The 12,277-nt window shown below is 36.7% G+C and overlaps 2 protein-coding genes across 4 annotated transcripts; both read right to left on the bottom strand.

Annotated features, from left to right (window-relative positions):
* LOC18611882 lies at positions 64-3,774 on the bottom strand. Of its 3 annotated transcripts, none has more exons than XM_018125430.1 (3): positions 3,676-3,774; positions 2,852-3,309; positions 64-2,602 (listed from the first exon to the last, which is right to left on the bottom strand). In XM_018125430.1, the coding sequence occupies exons 2-3, from the start codon at positions 2,940-2,942 to the stop codon at positions 288-290; spliced, it is 2,406 nt and encodes an 801-aa protein (XP_017980919.1). In that variant the 5' UTR covers positions 2,943-3,309; positions 3,676-3,774; the 3' UTR covers positions 64-287. The 3 variants fall into 3 exon arrangements, with proteins under 3 accessions (XP_017980919.1, XP_017980924.1, XP_017980921.1); XM_018125435.1 differs by lacking the exon at positions 3,676-3,774 and adding an exon at positions 3,607-3,644; XM_018125432.1 differs by lacking the exon at positions 3,676-3,774 and having other exon boundaries at positions 2,852-3,585.
* LOC18611881 (vam6/Vps39-like protein) lies at positions 4,179-10,461 on the bottom strand. Its single transcript, XM_018125417.1, has 12 exons — positions 9,802-10,461; positions 9,002-9,213; positions 8,785-8,916; positions 8,558-8,701; positions 8,197-8,309; positions 7,439-7,862; positions 6,836-7,165; positions 6,293-6,514; positions 5,925-6,167; positions 5,159-5,605; positions 4,906-5,004; positions 4,179-4,730 (listed from the first exon to the last, which is right to left on the bottom strand). The coding sequence occupies exons 1-12, from the start codon at positions 10,229-10,231 to the stop codon at positions 4,530-4,532; spliced, it is 2,997 nt and encodes a 998-aa protein (XP_017980906.1). The 5' UTR covers positions 10,232-10,461; the 3' UTR covers positions 4,179-4,529.

The following is a 12,277-nucleotide window of genomic DNA, read 5'->3' as shown; positions in this document are numbered from 1 at the left end:
AAGTTAAAGCTACCATGAATCATATTCTATGACTTTGTAATGATAATACTAAGCTCATAAATCACTTAGAAAGATATCCACATTTTCTTCATGTAATTAGCCGAACAAATGGAATAAAGTTTATATGTTCTCACGCACATACCTCAAAATTGACCAGCCTATAACATCATTAGCTTAATTAGAATGTTCACAATAGCTTTCATACTCTGTAGAGTCCACAGCAAATACATGGTCAGGAGTTCAGTATTTCTGCTGTTTAAATGACACTTCAAATTTGTTGAAAGACATTACTTCCATGCACCAAAATTAATGGATTGAAGTGATATATGACCAAGATATAAGTCCTTTAAATGCTTCTTACACAATCCGATTCGCCTTTTATTCAAGCTTGGATGAATACAACTTGAGAACCCTGTCTTCCAACCTGGAAATTTCTGTCTTTCCATAGCATGCAGAGTATAAACACTCGGTGCTGCCATTGAGCACCCCATAACAAAGCAATTGCAAGGCCTTGACTGGCTCACCATTCTTGCCAGAGATAGCAGACACAAACCACTATAAGAAATTCCGTACATCAAGGCCTCATCACTATCAAAAGAGTGAGAATCCGATGTCTCATATGTCAACTCTTGCTCCACCTCTTCTGTCGAGGGGATTCTGCATAGTTCTGAATCAAATTGTTTCTCTATTTCACTTTCATGAATCCTATATTTTGCTGCTAGAGTACGAATGCACGATTTCCTTAGTATAGTAGAAATTATAAGCTTGATCTCATTGAAGTTGTCACACTCACGGTACCATCTAAGCCATCGGCAAACAATTCCTGAAAACCAGTCAATAATTTGGAAGTTATCTTGTAAGACGAGCAGTGAAACCACATGAGGATAACCTTCTGAGGTAGTCAATCCATATCGTAAGAGACGCTTCTTTATGGCATTGACTGGAGCAATAATTTCAGTGATAGCGACAGAGCCAGCGTTTGAGCTTGAATTTGGTAAAAGAGCAAGGGTAGCAGCTGTTTCAGAATAAACATATTCATTTGCACGCTTCAAAAATTCATAATAAGATTCCTTCAGTTCTTGAGGAAGGGCTGGTTCTACAACACACTTAGACAAGATAGATTCCTCATTCTCTGCTGCTTTGGCTTTAATGTCTTGCATCCATATTTTAGTTAAGACCTTGTACCAATGATCAGTTTCCATCCCAGCTTTACGGAAACAAGAAATTTTGCTCAAAGTAGAGCCACTATCAGCTAAATGCTCGATTTCTGACTCCTTAACCTTCTTTAAACCATGAGCCAACCATTTCCTCCCAATTCCAACAGTCCCAGCATTCCAAGCATCTTGTTTCTGTGAAGCAAACAACTTCACTTTTTCCTTTAACTTGTGCACAGCCCTTGTAGCAGGACCTTCTTGCACACTTCTTCTAACCAAAGCTCCCAAAAAGCGAATCCCATTAGACTCATTACATGGTAGAATTTCTGTTTGCTCATCATCAACATCCAATTCCAAAGAATTCTTAAAGAAATCTACAATCTCAGACTTGAAACTAAGAGCAACATCTTTGGAACCAGAAATTGCAAAAAATATCTCATCCATGAACCGGCAACAATGTACTCTTGGGCTAGAATCATCATTAACTGTGTATTTAACATCATTTTCTTTTAACTGTCTCCTAAACCAGTTGCGCAACTTGGAATATGACATATCTTCATCCTTATCAAAGCCTGGATGAAGAGCTTCATATCTCATGGACAATCTGTAAAATTCTTGATCGAAGAGGTGAAGATATATGTTCATTAATATTGGGGATAACACTCCCTCTTGTGGAAGACCATGGCCTTTTGGGAAACCTCCAAACTCAAAATTAAGTACCTGTGCATCAAACATGCTCTGGATAGTAGCGAGTAACTGGTTGTCTTCTACCTTGTCCTGCAATTTTGAAATGAGCTTAGCAAGGATGCTAGAATCAACCTTTTTGTTTAAAATTAATGTAAACCACCAACTTGGAGAAGCAATCTCTTTGCTGATGTATCTCAATGCAGTGGAGTGATCCCTCCCACTTCGACAGCCATGTGAAATTTTAGAAAAATGGGGCTTGTAAACAACTTCTAGAACTATTCTGATAGCTTCTTGAACAATTCTCATCTTCAGATTTGGAAGGACAAGGACTTCTTTGCTTGCACCTCTTGTTGAGACAGAGAAGGTGTTTGCTTTGACATCAAAACTCCCCTCAAGGAGCTCCTCAGCCATGGACTTAAAACAAACAGAATCATGCTTCACTGATATGTCAACATTTGAGTTGAGCCTAATGCAATTATAAGCATCTTGAAGTGTAGCTGGATTGGCAATCACTTTGGCCATTAGGTTGTGAAAGTTCCCATTTAAATATTGCTCCTTTACTCTCTTCTTTACGCGAAGTTCAAGAGACCTCTTGAGCTCCATTCTGCTCTTCGCTTTTCTCTCATCTTGATGAGACGATTCCTCAACAAGACATGCCAAGTCCTTTGCCAACATCATCTTCTCATGGGCCCCTTTTAAGTCACCATTGGTTGAAAAACTAGAATAACACATCCAACCATGAAGTTTCTCGATAGGTTTTCCTGTTACAATGTATAAATTTCTGAAGTCAATCTAACAAATATATACCCAAACTTCCTTGTAGAAAATAAACTGAATTTACATCATAGGAAAGATGGATGGGCTTGTTGAAGATCATCCATTTTATAAAATCCTACAAATTCAAAGCTATATGGGAAGAAAAATCAAACATTCATCTGCAATGCTAGACTAAACTAATTACACTATATCAAACTCTAAACAAAATAAAGTGCAAAGCAGTAGAAACATACCCTTATGAATGAGTGGTGTGAAGTTCATTGTTTGAAGGGAAAATTTCAGTAACTTCCCTCTGCAAAAACTAAACAAGCCCCTAAACCGCATTATTCTGACAAAGCTTCAAAGGCGAACAAGTACCCATCAGTTTAAAGGCACTAAACTGATACACAAAATAGAACAGAATGCTCTTCCATTCCAGACAAAGTTGGTTGCAGGAAAAACATTTCAACAGACAGGTGGCGTGCAACAGTTTTCTTGCATTTTGGTAGCCCAAGTAGTGGGCTGAGCAGGCTTCTTTGTATCTGATCTGGTCCAATCCCGCTTTAACTGTTACCCGCTATAATGATAGACCCTTAAAAGACATTGTTGGAGATGGACTGACTGTGGCCAGTCTTAGTAGAAGCTCATAGTTTGCACTGGTATCCCAAATAGTTCCCAACTACTGTCAGCAATTTGATGTCAATATCCACACCTGCACATAAACAAAAGAAATTCAAGTCAACCCAATCAAAAACCCATTCACGAATGCAAAGACAAAGAAAGCACAAGAATAGTGGATAATCAAATTTAATCTAAAAGCAAAGTTATGCAGAGTTTAGGAACACATATAGATCCAAAATTATGAAGGATAATTGTCTAGCATCTCTCCTTTAATTGTAACAAAAGGAGCTCTTAGACTTTGAAACCTACAATCCAAACATATTTAACAGAGCAATTTAAATCAATGCCCACTAAATAAAAATTACTACAACTATGAAACTAACTAAACCTTTTCCCCTTCGTCACAACCACATTGCAACACAAAAATGTTGTATTTCAATAAACTATACTCACGTACCGTTAAACCGTCCTTGTTTTTTACTCTCTGTTACCTAAAATTTGCCAGTTTTTTTTTTTAATTTTCTTATTGCGTTGAAAATCCTCCAATATAAGATTGACTAGAATTTGACCTTGCTTTGGCTTTTGATGTTGGTTTATCATGATCTTTTCGAGCCTTTGATCCAAACGCTGCATTTTCTGTTGAGTGAAGGGAGTAGAAAGTTTCCCGTTATGACTCACTGTAGGAGGTTGGAGAAGGGCTGTGTCTGCCTTCTGATGTTGAGACTAAACATGAACGAGAGTTATTGTTTATGGCTAGGAATTGAATGAGCTAAGCCATATGTTAATAGCTTCTACTTTTGCTGCTGTTGGTTGTCTAATTGGCCAAAAATTGACGAAAAAGTTTAAGGAATCAATGGTTCAATTAAATTATTACCTGCCTTATTTCATTTTAGAGTTCAAATACTTCACCTACAGTACTAGAGTTCATTGTCCACGCTCCAACAGCTATAACTGCAAAACTGGGCTGGAGGCCATAAAATACGACCAAGTTAAAGCACTTCCGATGTGAAATCTAATGCCCACCATTTTTACACTGATGCGATACGGTATTTTTTTTTTTTTTTTACAGCAAAAGTTACAAGACCCGTTTTGATAAATCCGGAGTAACCCAGAATGAGGAGTTACATCAATAAAGAAAGAGAAGAGTCTCTCAGACTCCACACTCACACAAATCCACAAAACAATATAGGATGATTCTCAATCAAATATCGGAAATACTCTCATTCGCGTTGCCGTCTCACCATTGAAGCCCCTTTCAACTTCCACTGCTGTAGTGCTGGCCCCGAATAGTGTGAAAAGCACTGCTTGTCCTCATCGCTTCCTTAGCGGTGAGCCTTTGGCTACTGCTTTCATACTTTGCGAATCTCTAAAGCAAACAAAGTGTACCAGTGTTTTCCCGTTTGGATAGACAGCAAATACGCTTGTTCCTATTTTCTTGTTGCAGAGAGAGCACATACTATCACTAGAGATCTTCACCACAGCTTTTCGTTGGTTGTAGAGTTCATCTTTCACCTGTTTTACATATGATTTCAGCAAATGCTTGGATGAACGAAAACCAAAAAAAGTATTCTTTGAGGAACCAGCGATGTTCATGAAAATATATATACATATGCTAACAGGAAAATCTCGTGCAATATGTCATTTTATGTGCTGACCTGTTTTTGGTCAAGTAAAACAATTTACATACCTGTAGGTTCTCACTCTGCCTCAAGCTCTTGATAACAGAGAAGTTCCTGTATGCTTCACTGGATTTTTTCAAAAGAGGTCCCAGAAATGGAAGCAAGTTCTGCAAGTAAAAGACAAATACCTTCAGGAAAGAGCTTACAATTGATACTGTTATGCCCAAAAGGAAACCTAACAACTTAGATATTAATGATTATATAAACTCAGATGCAACTGGTTCAGGACCTTTGTAAGCAATTCAAGATTTTAGGAAATACCTGTAGTTTAGTCTCCCTTGGTAAGAGTTTGAGTGCCTGAGCTCCATTGATTCTATCCCACCTTCGGCTCAAAAGATCAAATACCTGATCAAGCATGATAGCAGAACCTCCTTCCTCACTGGATTCTTCAGCATCACCGTCACTCCTACCACTATCGGTGTTGCCGGGACTAATACGCATATCCTCTGCACCTTCTATTGAGGCAATTTTCTTACGTCCTCCTTTAGCTTTAATTGAAGCTGCTGAACCAAACTTTGGGGTGCTTGTATTTGGGGATGATACCAAATTTGTAATTCTCTTTTCAAAGTTCTTGGTTGTTTTTTGAGGATTCAGATAGATTTGTAAAAGAGTGAGGTATATATTACTAGAAGATTTAACCAATGGTTGACGAACCGCAGAATCGTAAACCCGATCACAATAGGCCAGGGCCAGTTCAGGTACATGGAGCTATGAAGGTCAAGAGGAATTAAATTACTAGGAGCATATTCATAAAAAGAACAAGAAATTTAAGAAGAAAAATGGGGGAAGGGGAGAGAAAAGGAAAAAGAACAGACTAAACAATCCTAATATAGTTTCTGTTTTTGACAAAAATGTAAAAATAAAAAAAAAGGAATTTTGAATGAACTAATATCTATGCAACTTTTTAACAAACATTAGCATGTTACTTTCAGCTTTTTCTATTAAGCAAACCTTCAACATCTTTTAGCTTTTTCGATTAATTATCTTTCTTTAGAGGAGGAAACTGGATGACTAGGTCAAAAACTACCTTATGAACATATAGTGATAATGCAAGCTCATGTTGGTTCATTTTTCCCAACAAAATTGCACGCTCTTCGAATAGAGCATCTGGAGGAAGACGTCTCAACAAAGCCTCTGGATTGTATCCTGAGATGCTTTCCAATGCAGACAATAATTTCTTCCTCGTGGGAGAATAAGCCTTCTCATCCCATATCTGTTGAGCACTTAGTTCTGAATACCATTCAAGTACTTCTGCGAGATAGATTTGTACCTACAATAGTCATTGCTTGTAATATAAGCTGCATTATCACCAACACAAGTGGCAACTGCAAGAACTCCAGTAGCTTCAAATGACTACTGACAGTTATTACGATAACAAAAAATACGAGTCTTTACCATTTCATTTTGCAGGTTCCCTGAGATCCCATTTTCATTCATCGCAAGCATAAGTTCTAAATACCTGGTTTGCATGTTTGGAGCATGCTGCTTCAGATAAGAGTTGACCAAGTCTGCTGGAATATTTCCAGACAAAAAAAGCTCAATGGTTTGTGTTGGACAGCTTTCAAGAACAAGCATTGAGAACTCAAGGACAAGCATGGGATCGGTGCCACGAAGAGGCTGCAAACAAAACCAGACAAACTATTCAGCATATAGAAGTTCAAGCACAGCATCTTCTTGAGCCCGTGGAATAAACATTGCATTAAATTAAAAGCAATATCTATACAGCATGCTGAGGGAATATGGGCCTTGAGGTCAAGCTATAACAAAATTAGCATTATCTTCTCATATTATTCAGGGTAAAACTTCACATAGCCTCCTTCATAAAATATAACATTATCTTCTACATTCCATATGACACAGATTACCCAGAAGGCCCAATGGTTAAAATACTTAAGTGCAATAAAAACAAAAAAGTTTCCCACTAACTGATAACCTGACCTTGAGATATTCAATAATTGCTTCAGGACTGAACTTTTGGATGAGCTCAGCTTGCAATTGGTTTGATTTTGACTCTTCTACTAATCGATGTAGAAGAATTAGAGCTTCACGGTGCATTGAGTTACTTCTATAAAGTTCTAACAAAGCAGTATAATGATTCCCTTTTTGAAGAATCTCCTCACAGATTTTTACATCACAGTAATTAAGGCCTTTCAGCAATTCCAAAGCTGCTGAAGATTGTCCAGTAAGAAGCAGAGCTTGGAGGAGGGCTGTATCCAGTATTGCTGCCATCTCCCTAGCAGCTGAGTTAATCGGAATGGTACCACGCCCCTAAGGAACCAAACATAATGTTAGATCATTGAAAAAGAAAGCTTATATAAATTTTGAAAAATATGAAAAGAACTTGAATATTAACTGAAGTAATTGCAGAATTTGCAATCAATATATTGGGATTGAAAGTACGAAGATTTTAGCTGGTTTATGTCCAACTATGCACTTCTGCATAATTTTCAATCTACTATGCACAAGCTGCCATAGAATCACAAAATATGTTTCACTTTAACAAACATTGTTGACATTTACAAAAATTGAATTTAGCCTCACCTTGTTTGACTTCTTAAACCTAGTCGAACTAAAATGATCTCCAACAGCATCTAAAACTACCTCTTCTGTTCCCTCAGCAGCAGCCTTCTCTACAATACTGTATCTCTTCTTCTGTAGGAACTTAATAAGAGCCATGAGAGTATTGTGGCTCATTTTCTTGAACTCAAGTGCTGCATTCTCGTCAGATTCTGATAGTTGTGGAAGCAAGGTTTCCAGATCATCTGACAGACCAGATGACCCTCTTGAAAGTTGTGAAGCATCCAGAGAAAGATCCATTAACTTCTCGGGCTCTGGAATTGCAGTTGTTTTGGGAAGAACAATGGATGGATACAAAGAAAGCACATAGGTAATATCTACTTGAGATGCCAAAAAGTGCTCCATTGCCTCCTCGTAGCACCCATTGTCAAAAAGATAATGAGCATATCTGCAACAAGGTGACACAACTATTTAACCAGAATAAATCATTTGAGAAACATACAATAAGCCTGAATAACCTGCAGAAAGTATGATCATATACCAGGGAAAAGAAGGTTTTCAAGTATTTTAAGTCAAGATGTTATATATGCGGTGTTTTTGTAATATCCGGTAAGGAGTATGACCATATGCAAAGTTTTCTAAAAGGTCTACACTGATGCTGTGGCATATTGATCATTAAATCAGCACTCTGGATAATTCATTAATTCTTATTAAACATGATATAAGCCAATTAACTTGATATAGTTGCACAAAGCAATAGCTGCAAATGGGGAAAACTCTACCTTATATGAATTGACCCCTCCTTCGCAGCTCTAAGGCTTGCATCTTCTGGAGGAAGCAGCTTACACAAGGCCAATGCTTCCTCAAAATTTCCAGACGCTGTTAATTGGACAATCTGCAATGCAAGTAGGAACCTTTTAATGCAATAATCAAACCATTTCCTCAGAGTTAGCATAAGCATGTCATAGTCAAAAGCATGAAACTGTTGCAAGAGAAAAGGAAAATATGATGCTCAAGTATAAACAACAGGGAAAAATGAAGGATCAAGATTCATATGAAAGCTTAAAGAAGGTTGTACATCTGGATTCAAAGCTACAGATGTATAATAGGCAGCATTAAACTTCTTAAGCATACTAGGAGTACCTGAGCACCAAGAGGAACAGGGAAGAGCCCATAAACAGAATTGTTTAATGCTACAACTACGGCATTGTTACTTTTTATAAGATGACGAGCATTTTGGAGGACAATCGTCTGTATCAATGGATATGGAACTCGAAGAGAGCGAATCTGAAAAGAATATATAAGTGAAAATGCATAAATAAATTTATAATAGGCTAAAGCAAATCTTCGTTGGCATTGAGTCACACTACCTCAACACGTCTTGGAAACAGAGCTATTGCATATGGCTTCTCGATGACAACAACAGTAGGAGCTTCTGACCAACAAATCCTATCAGCTTGAAGAAGCTTTCCATTTTGATCCACAAAGACGCCAATATTTTCCTAAGATGGCAGGAACAGCACTCCTTATTACTCTTAACCAAAAGAACTCTAATGCCATAAATAAATTATTACAGCAAGTCAGTACCTTCCCAAGTATAAGTTCCCCAGAGGGAAGAGCAACAACCAAAGGTGGTGCTATCTTCCCGGAAGAAAACACCTCCGACAATGCACCATTCATGGCATTTAATATCATGTATTCCTTTCTAATACCTAGACATATGTTCTCACCACACCACGCCATTGACTTCACTGTATCTGGTACACCAAAATCTTTCACCTCCACAAACCCTCGCCCTCCTAGACAACATTTTAAATATTAAGGCTCCGATTGATTGGTGCTTTTGCTTTTTGCTATTTGTCTTTGATTTTCTTTTTCTTATTTTTTTTTCATTTCTATTCATTTTTTGCAAAAAAAAAAAAAAGCAAAAAGCAAAAACAAATGCATCAACCAAATAGAGCCTAAATCAATTCCACTGAACAGTCAGCAGAGGATAACACTTAATTCTGCAATATTCATCCAATTAACAAAACTAAAATTAAAAAAAAAATGATCACCTCAATAAGGCTTGTTTGGTTGTTGCATTTGCTATTTGCTTTTTTATTAATAAAAAGCTACAAATCGAAATCATAATTAACTAAAAGTAAACAAATTATTCAAATGCCACAGTTTTTTTAATTAATTATTCTACATAATAGCAAATCCAGTGTTTATTCTCCCAAATAAAATACTATTTAAAATTTTCAAAAATCTAAGTATTTGATTTTTATTCAAAGTTAAAACACAAGTTTTGCTTTTTGCTTCCTTGAATTTATTTTTTTTGAAACATTAGAGTTTTACTGGTTACAGAAAAAGAATAAACAGAAGGAGAAATTCAAAGAAATTACCATCGTGCCTGAAAATACAGACTCTCTTTTGCCTAGCAAAGCAGAGGAAGCCTCTACGGTCGTCCCAAGAGTAGACATTAGCGCCTTTAGCTTTGGTGATCACAGCAATGGTTTCCAAGTTCGGGAGCCGATGAAAAGCGATCGACTCAGAGAGAGATAAGAGTAGCTCTCTCGATTGCAATACTTGCATTGAAAGGAGAGCCTTCTTTGAAAACCCTTCAACGGTTCTCTCCAGAGCGTAGGGCTCCTTTCGCAGCGCGTGCTGATCGGACGGCGGAGACCGGTCGGCACCAGAGGAATCTGGACCATAGATTCGAAGGGAGCCATCGGAGCAGCCGAGGAGGAGCTTCAAGCCGTAGGATTCGATGGCGTCGATTTTAGTGGGACAATCATTGAGGAGCTCGAAGTAATCATAGGCGCTGTGCACCATTTTCCTCGCTTCGTTTCCGGTGTCTTCTCAAATCATTGCAGTGTCGCTTTGCAGTCCATAATAAAACTTTTGCCTTTAGCAAATAGATTGTTGAAACGGCGTCGTTTCTTTAGAGAATAAATATGTTAAAACACATACGTTTAATCTTCTGGTAACTCTCACAGAATGATCATTCCCTCCCTAAAATCCCATGAACCTCTGCAAACACTAAACAAGCCCCTAAACCGCATTATTGTAACCCATCAGTTCAAAGGCACTAAACTGATACACAACAAATATAAACAGAACGCTCCTCCATTCCAGTTGCAGACGAAGCTTCCACAAACAGGTGGCGGGCCAGAGTTTCTTTTTCCATTTTGGTAGCCCAAGTAGTGGGCTGAGCGGGCTTCTTTGTATGTGGTCTGGTTCGATCTCATGCTATAATAATAGACCCTTAAAAACTACATTGTTGGAGATGGATTTGGGCCAGCCTTGTCTTCTGCTCCTGAGTGAGTAACCGCAGTGACTAAAGAGTGTTGGAAGTTTAGAAAAACGCTAGTGATCAAATGCATAATTTTTACAAACTTGAGTGCCATTTTTATAATTTACTCTTTTTTTCTTTTGTTAAGTTCTTTTCTGAGGAAGCTACAAAATTACCTATCGTATCTAGACTCTCGTCCAAGCTTATTTTTCATTTTCGAGTTACTTCTTGCCTTGATCATTATTCATGAGCCTCTCTTTTCATCCGTAATGATTTATTCCATAAGCAAATCATAAGGTATTAAAGTTAATTAATTATCACTTTTGTCTGTCTACACGGTAATTGCAATAATTAATATTGTGTGAATAAGAGAACATAAGATCTGCTAAACAGTTCCCCACAAGTTTGCTAATCCTAAAACAGAAGAAATAAGAGAACATTAGGTTATAAACTATAATCTAAAAATACTAACAAAGCCAAAAAATCAACTCAAGGAAATATATAATCTTTTACAACAATAATAGACACTAGAAAAACAGAATGAACAAAAGATGTAAATAAAAATTCATAAGATAAAGTCATAGCAATCATTAAATGTTCAGTCTTATTCTAATACACAGTCGTTACACGTAATTTACTACGTTGAGTCGTCAAAGTAATAGCTTTCAAACTTTCATGAATTCTTTAATTTTTTGAGCAAATTAAAGATGATAAAAAAAAGACATGAAAGTATAGAGACTTCATGTATTTCCATGATATACGCAACTCATGATTTTAAATTGGTTGAAGCCATCGATGGTCAAGCCAAGCCTTATATTGCAGGTATCAATTGCAAAATCAAAGAACAAAACATCGAAGAATAGATACCTTACTTTCCTATCTTTAATACGACTCTTTCTTTCCTGTCATCTCATTGACTCCACTATTTTGAAGAATAAAAATAACTTTTGGAAAATTGGTTTCACACGAAAGTAACTAAGGATTTTTTTCAGGATGATTTTCATGAGTTCCTTCTCATCCTGAAGCTCCAAATATATGTCAAAATGTCAGATAATTTTTTTCATATATTAAATAAATATTAATTTTTTCAAGATTTAAATATTTCATGATCTTACATTCGAATATTTGATTTATTAATTAAAATATATTTTTTTTATTTAAATAATAAATTTAAATCTTCTTTCTTTCAATTATAAAAAAAAAAAAAAAACCTTTCATGATCTTTGTCATTTCATATAGGATTTTGATACTATTTCACCTTGATTTAAGCAACTCCAAAAACACGGTAGTGTTATGTGCATCTACGATGTGAAAGAATAAAAATTTTCGTTATGCAATCGAGAGAGAGAGAGAAGCGAGAAAAGAGTAAGTCTCGTGTGCCCAATTCCCTTTTTCTTTTACTCAGTAATCTTCTCGCTTGTGTTTTGGCTCAAATAAAGGTTGGCCTTAACTTTTGTTTTACGTTGATTCATAGGCTTAACTCTCCTCCTTTGTTAGATGAAAATTATGTATTAAGTGTTATGTAGAGTCACGGATGGCTCAATACTTTTAAAACCCTAAAGTGCTTAAATATTTAAATGAAATTT

This window comes from Theobroma cacao, chromosome 1 (genome assembly GCF_000208745.1).
Source record: "Theobroma cacao cultivar B97-61/B2 chromosome 1, Criollo_cocoa_genome_V2, whole genome shotgun sequence".
Classification (NCBI taxonomy): domain Eukaryota; kingdom Viridiplantae; phylum Streptophyta; class Magnoliopsida; order Malvales; family Malvaceae; genus Theobroma; species Theobroma cacao.
The sequence above is the reverse complement of the archived record's forward strand: the minus strand, read 5'-3'. Positions and strand labels throughout refer to the sequence as shown.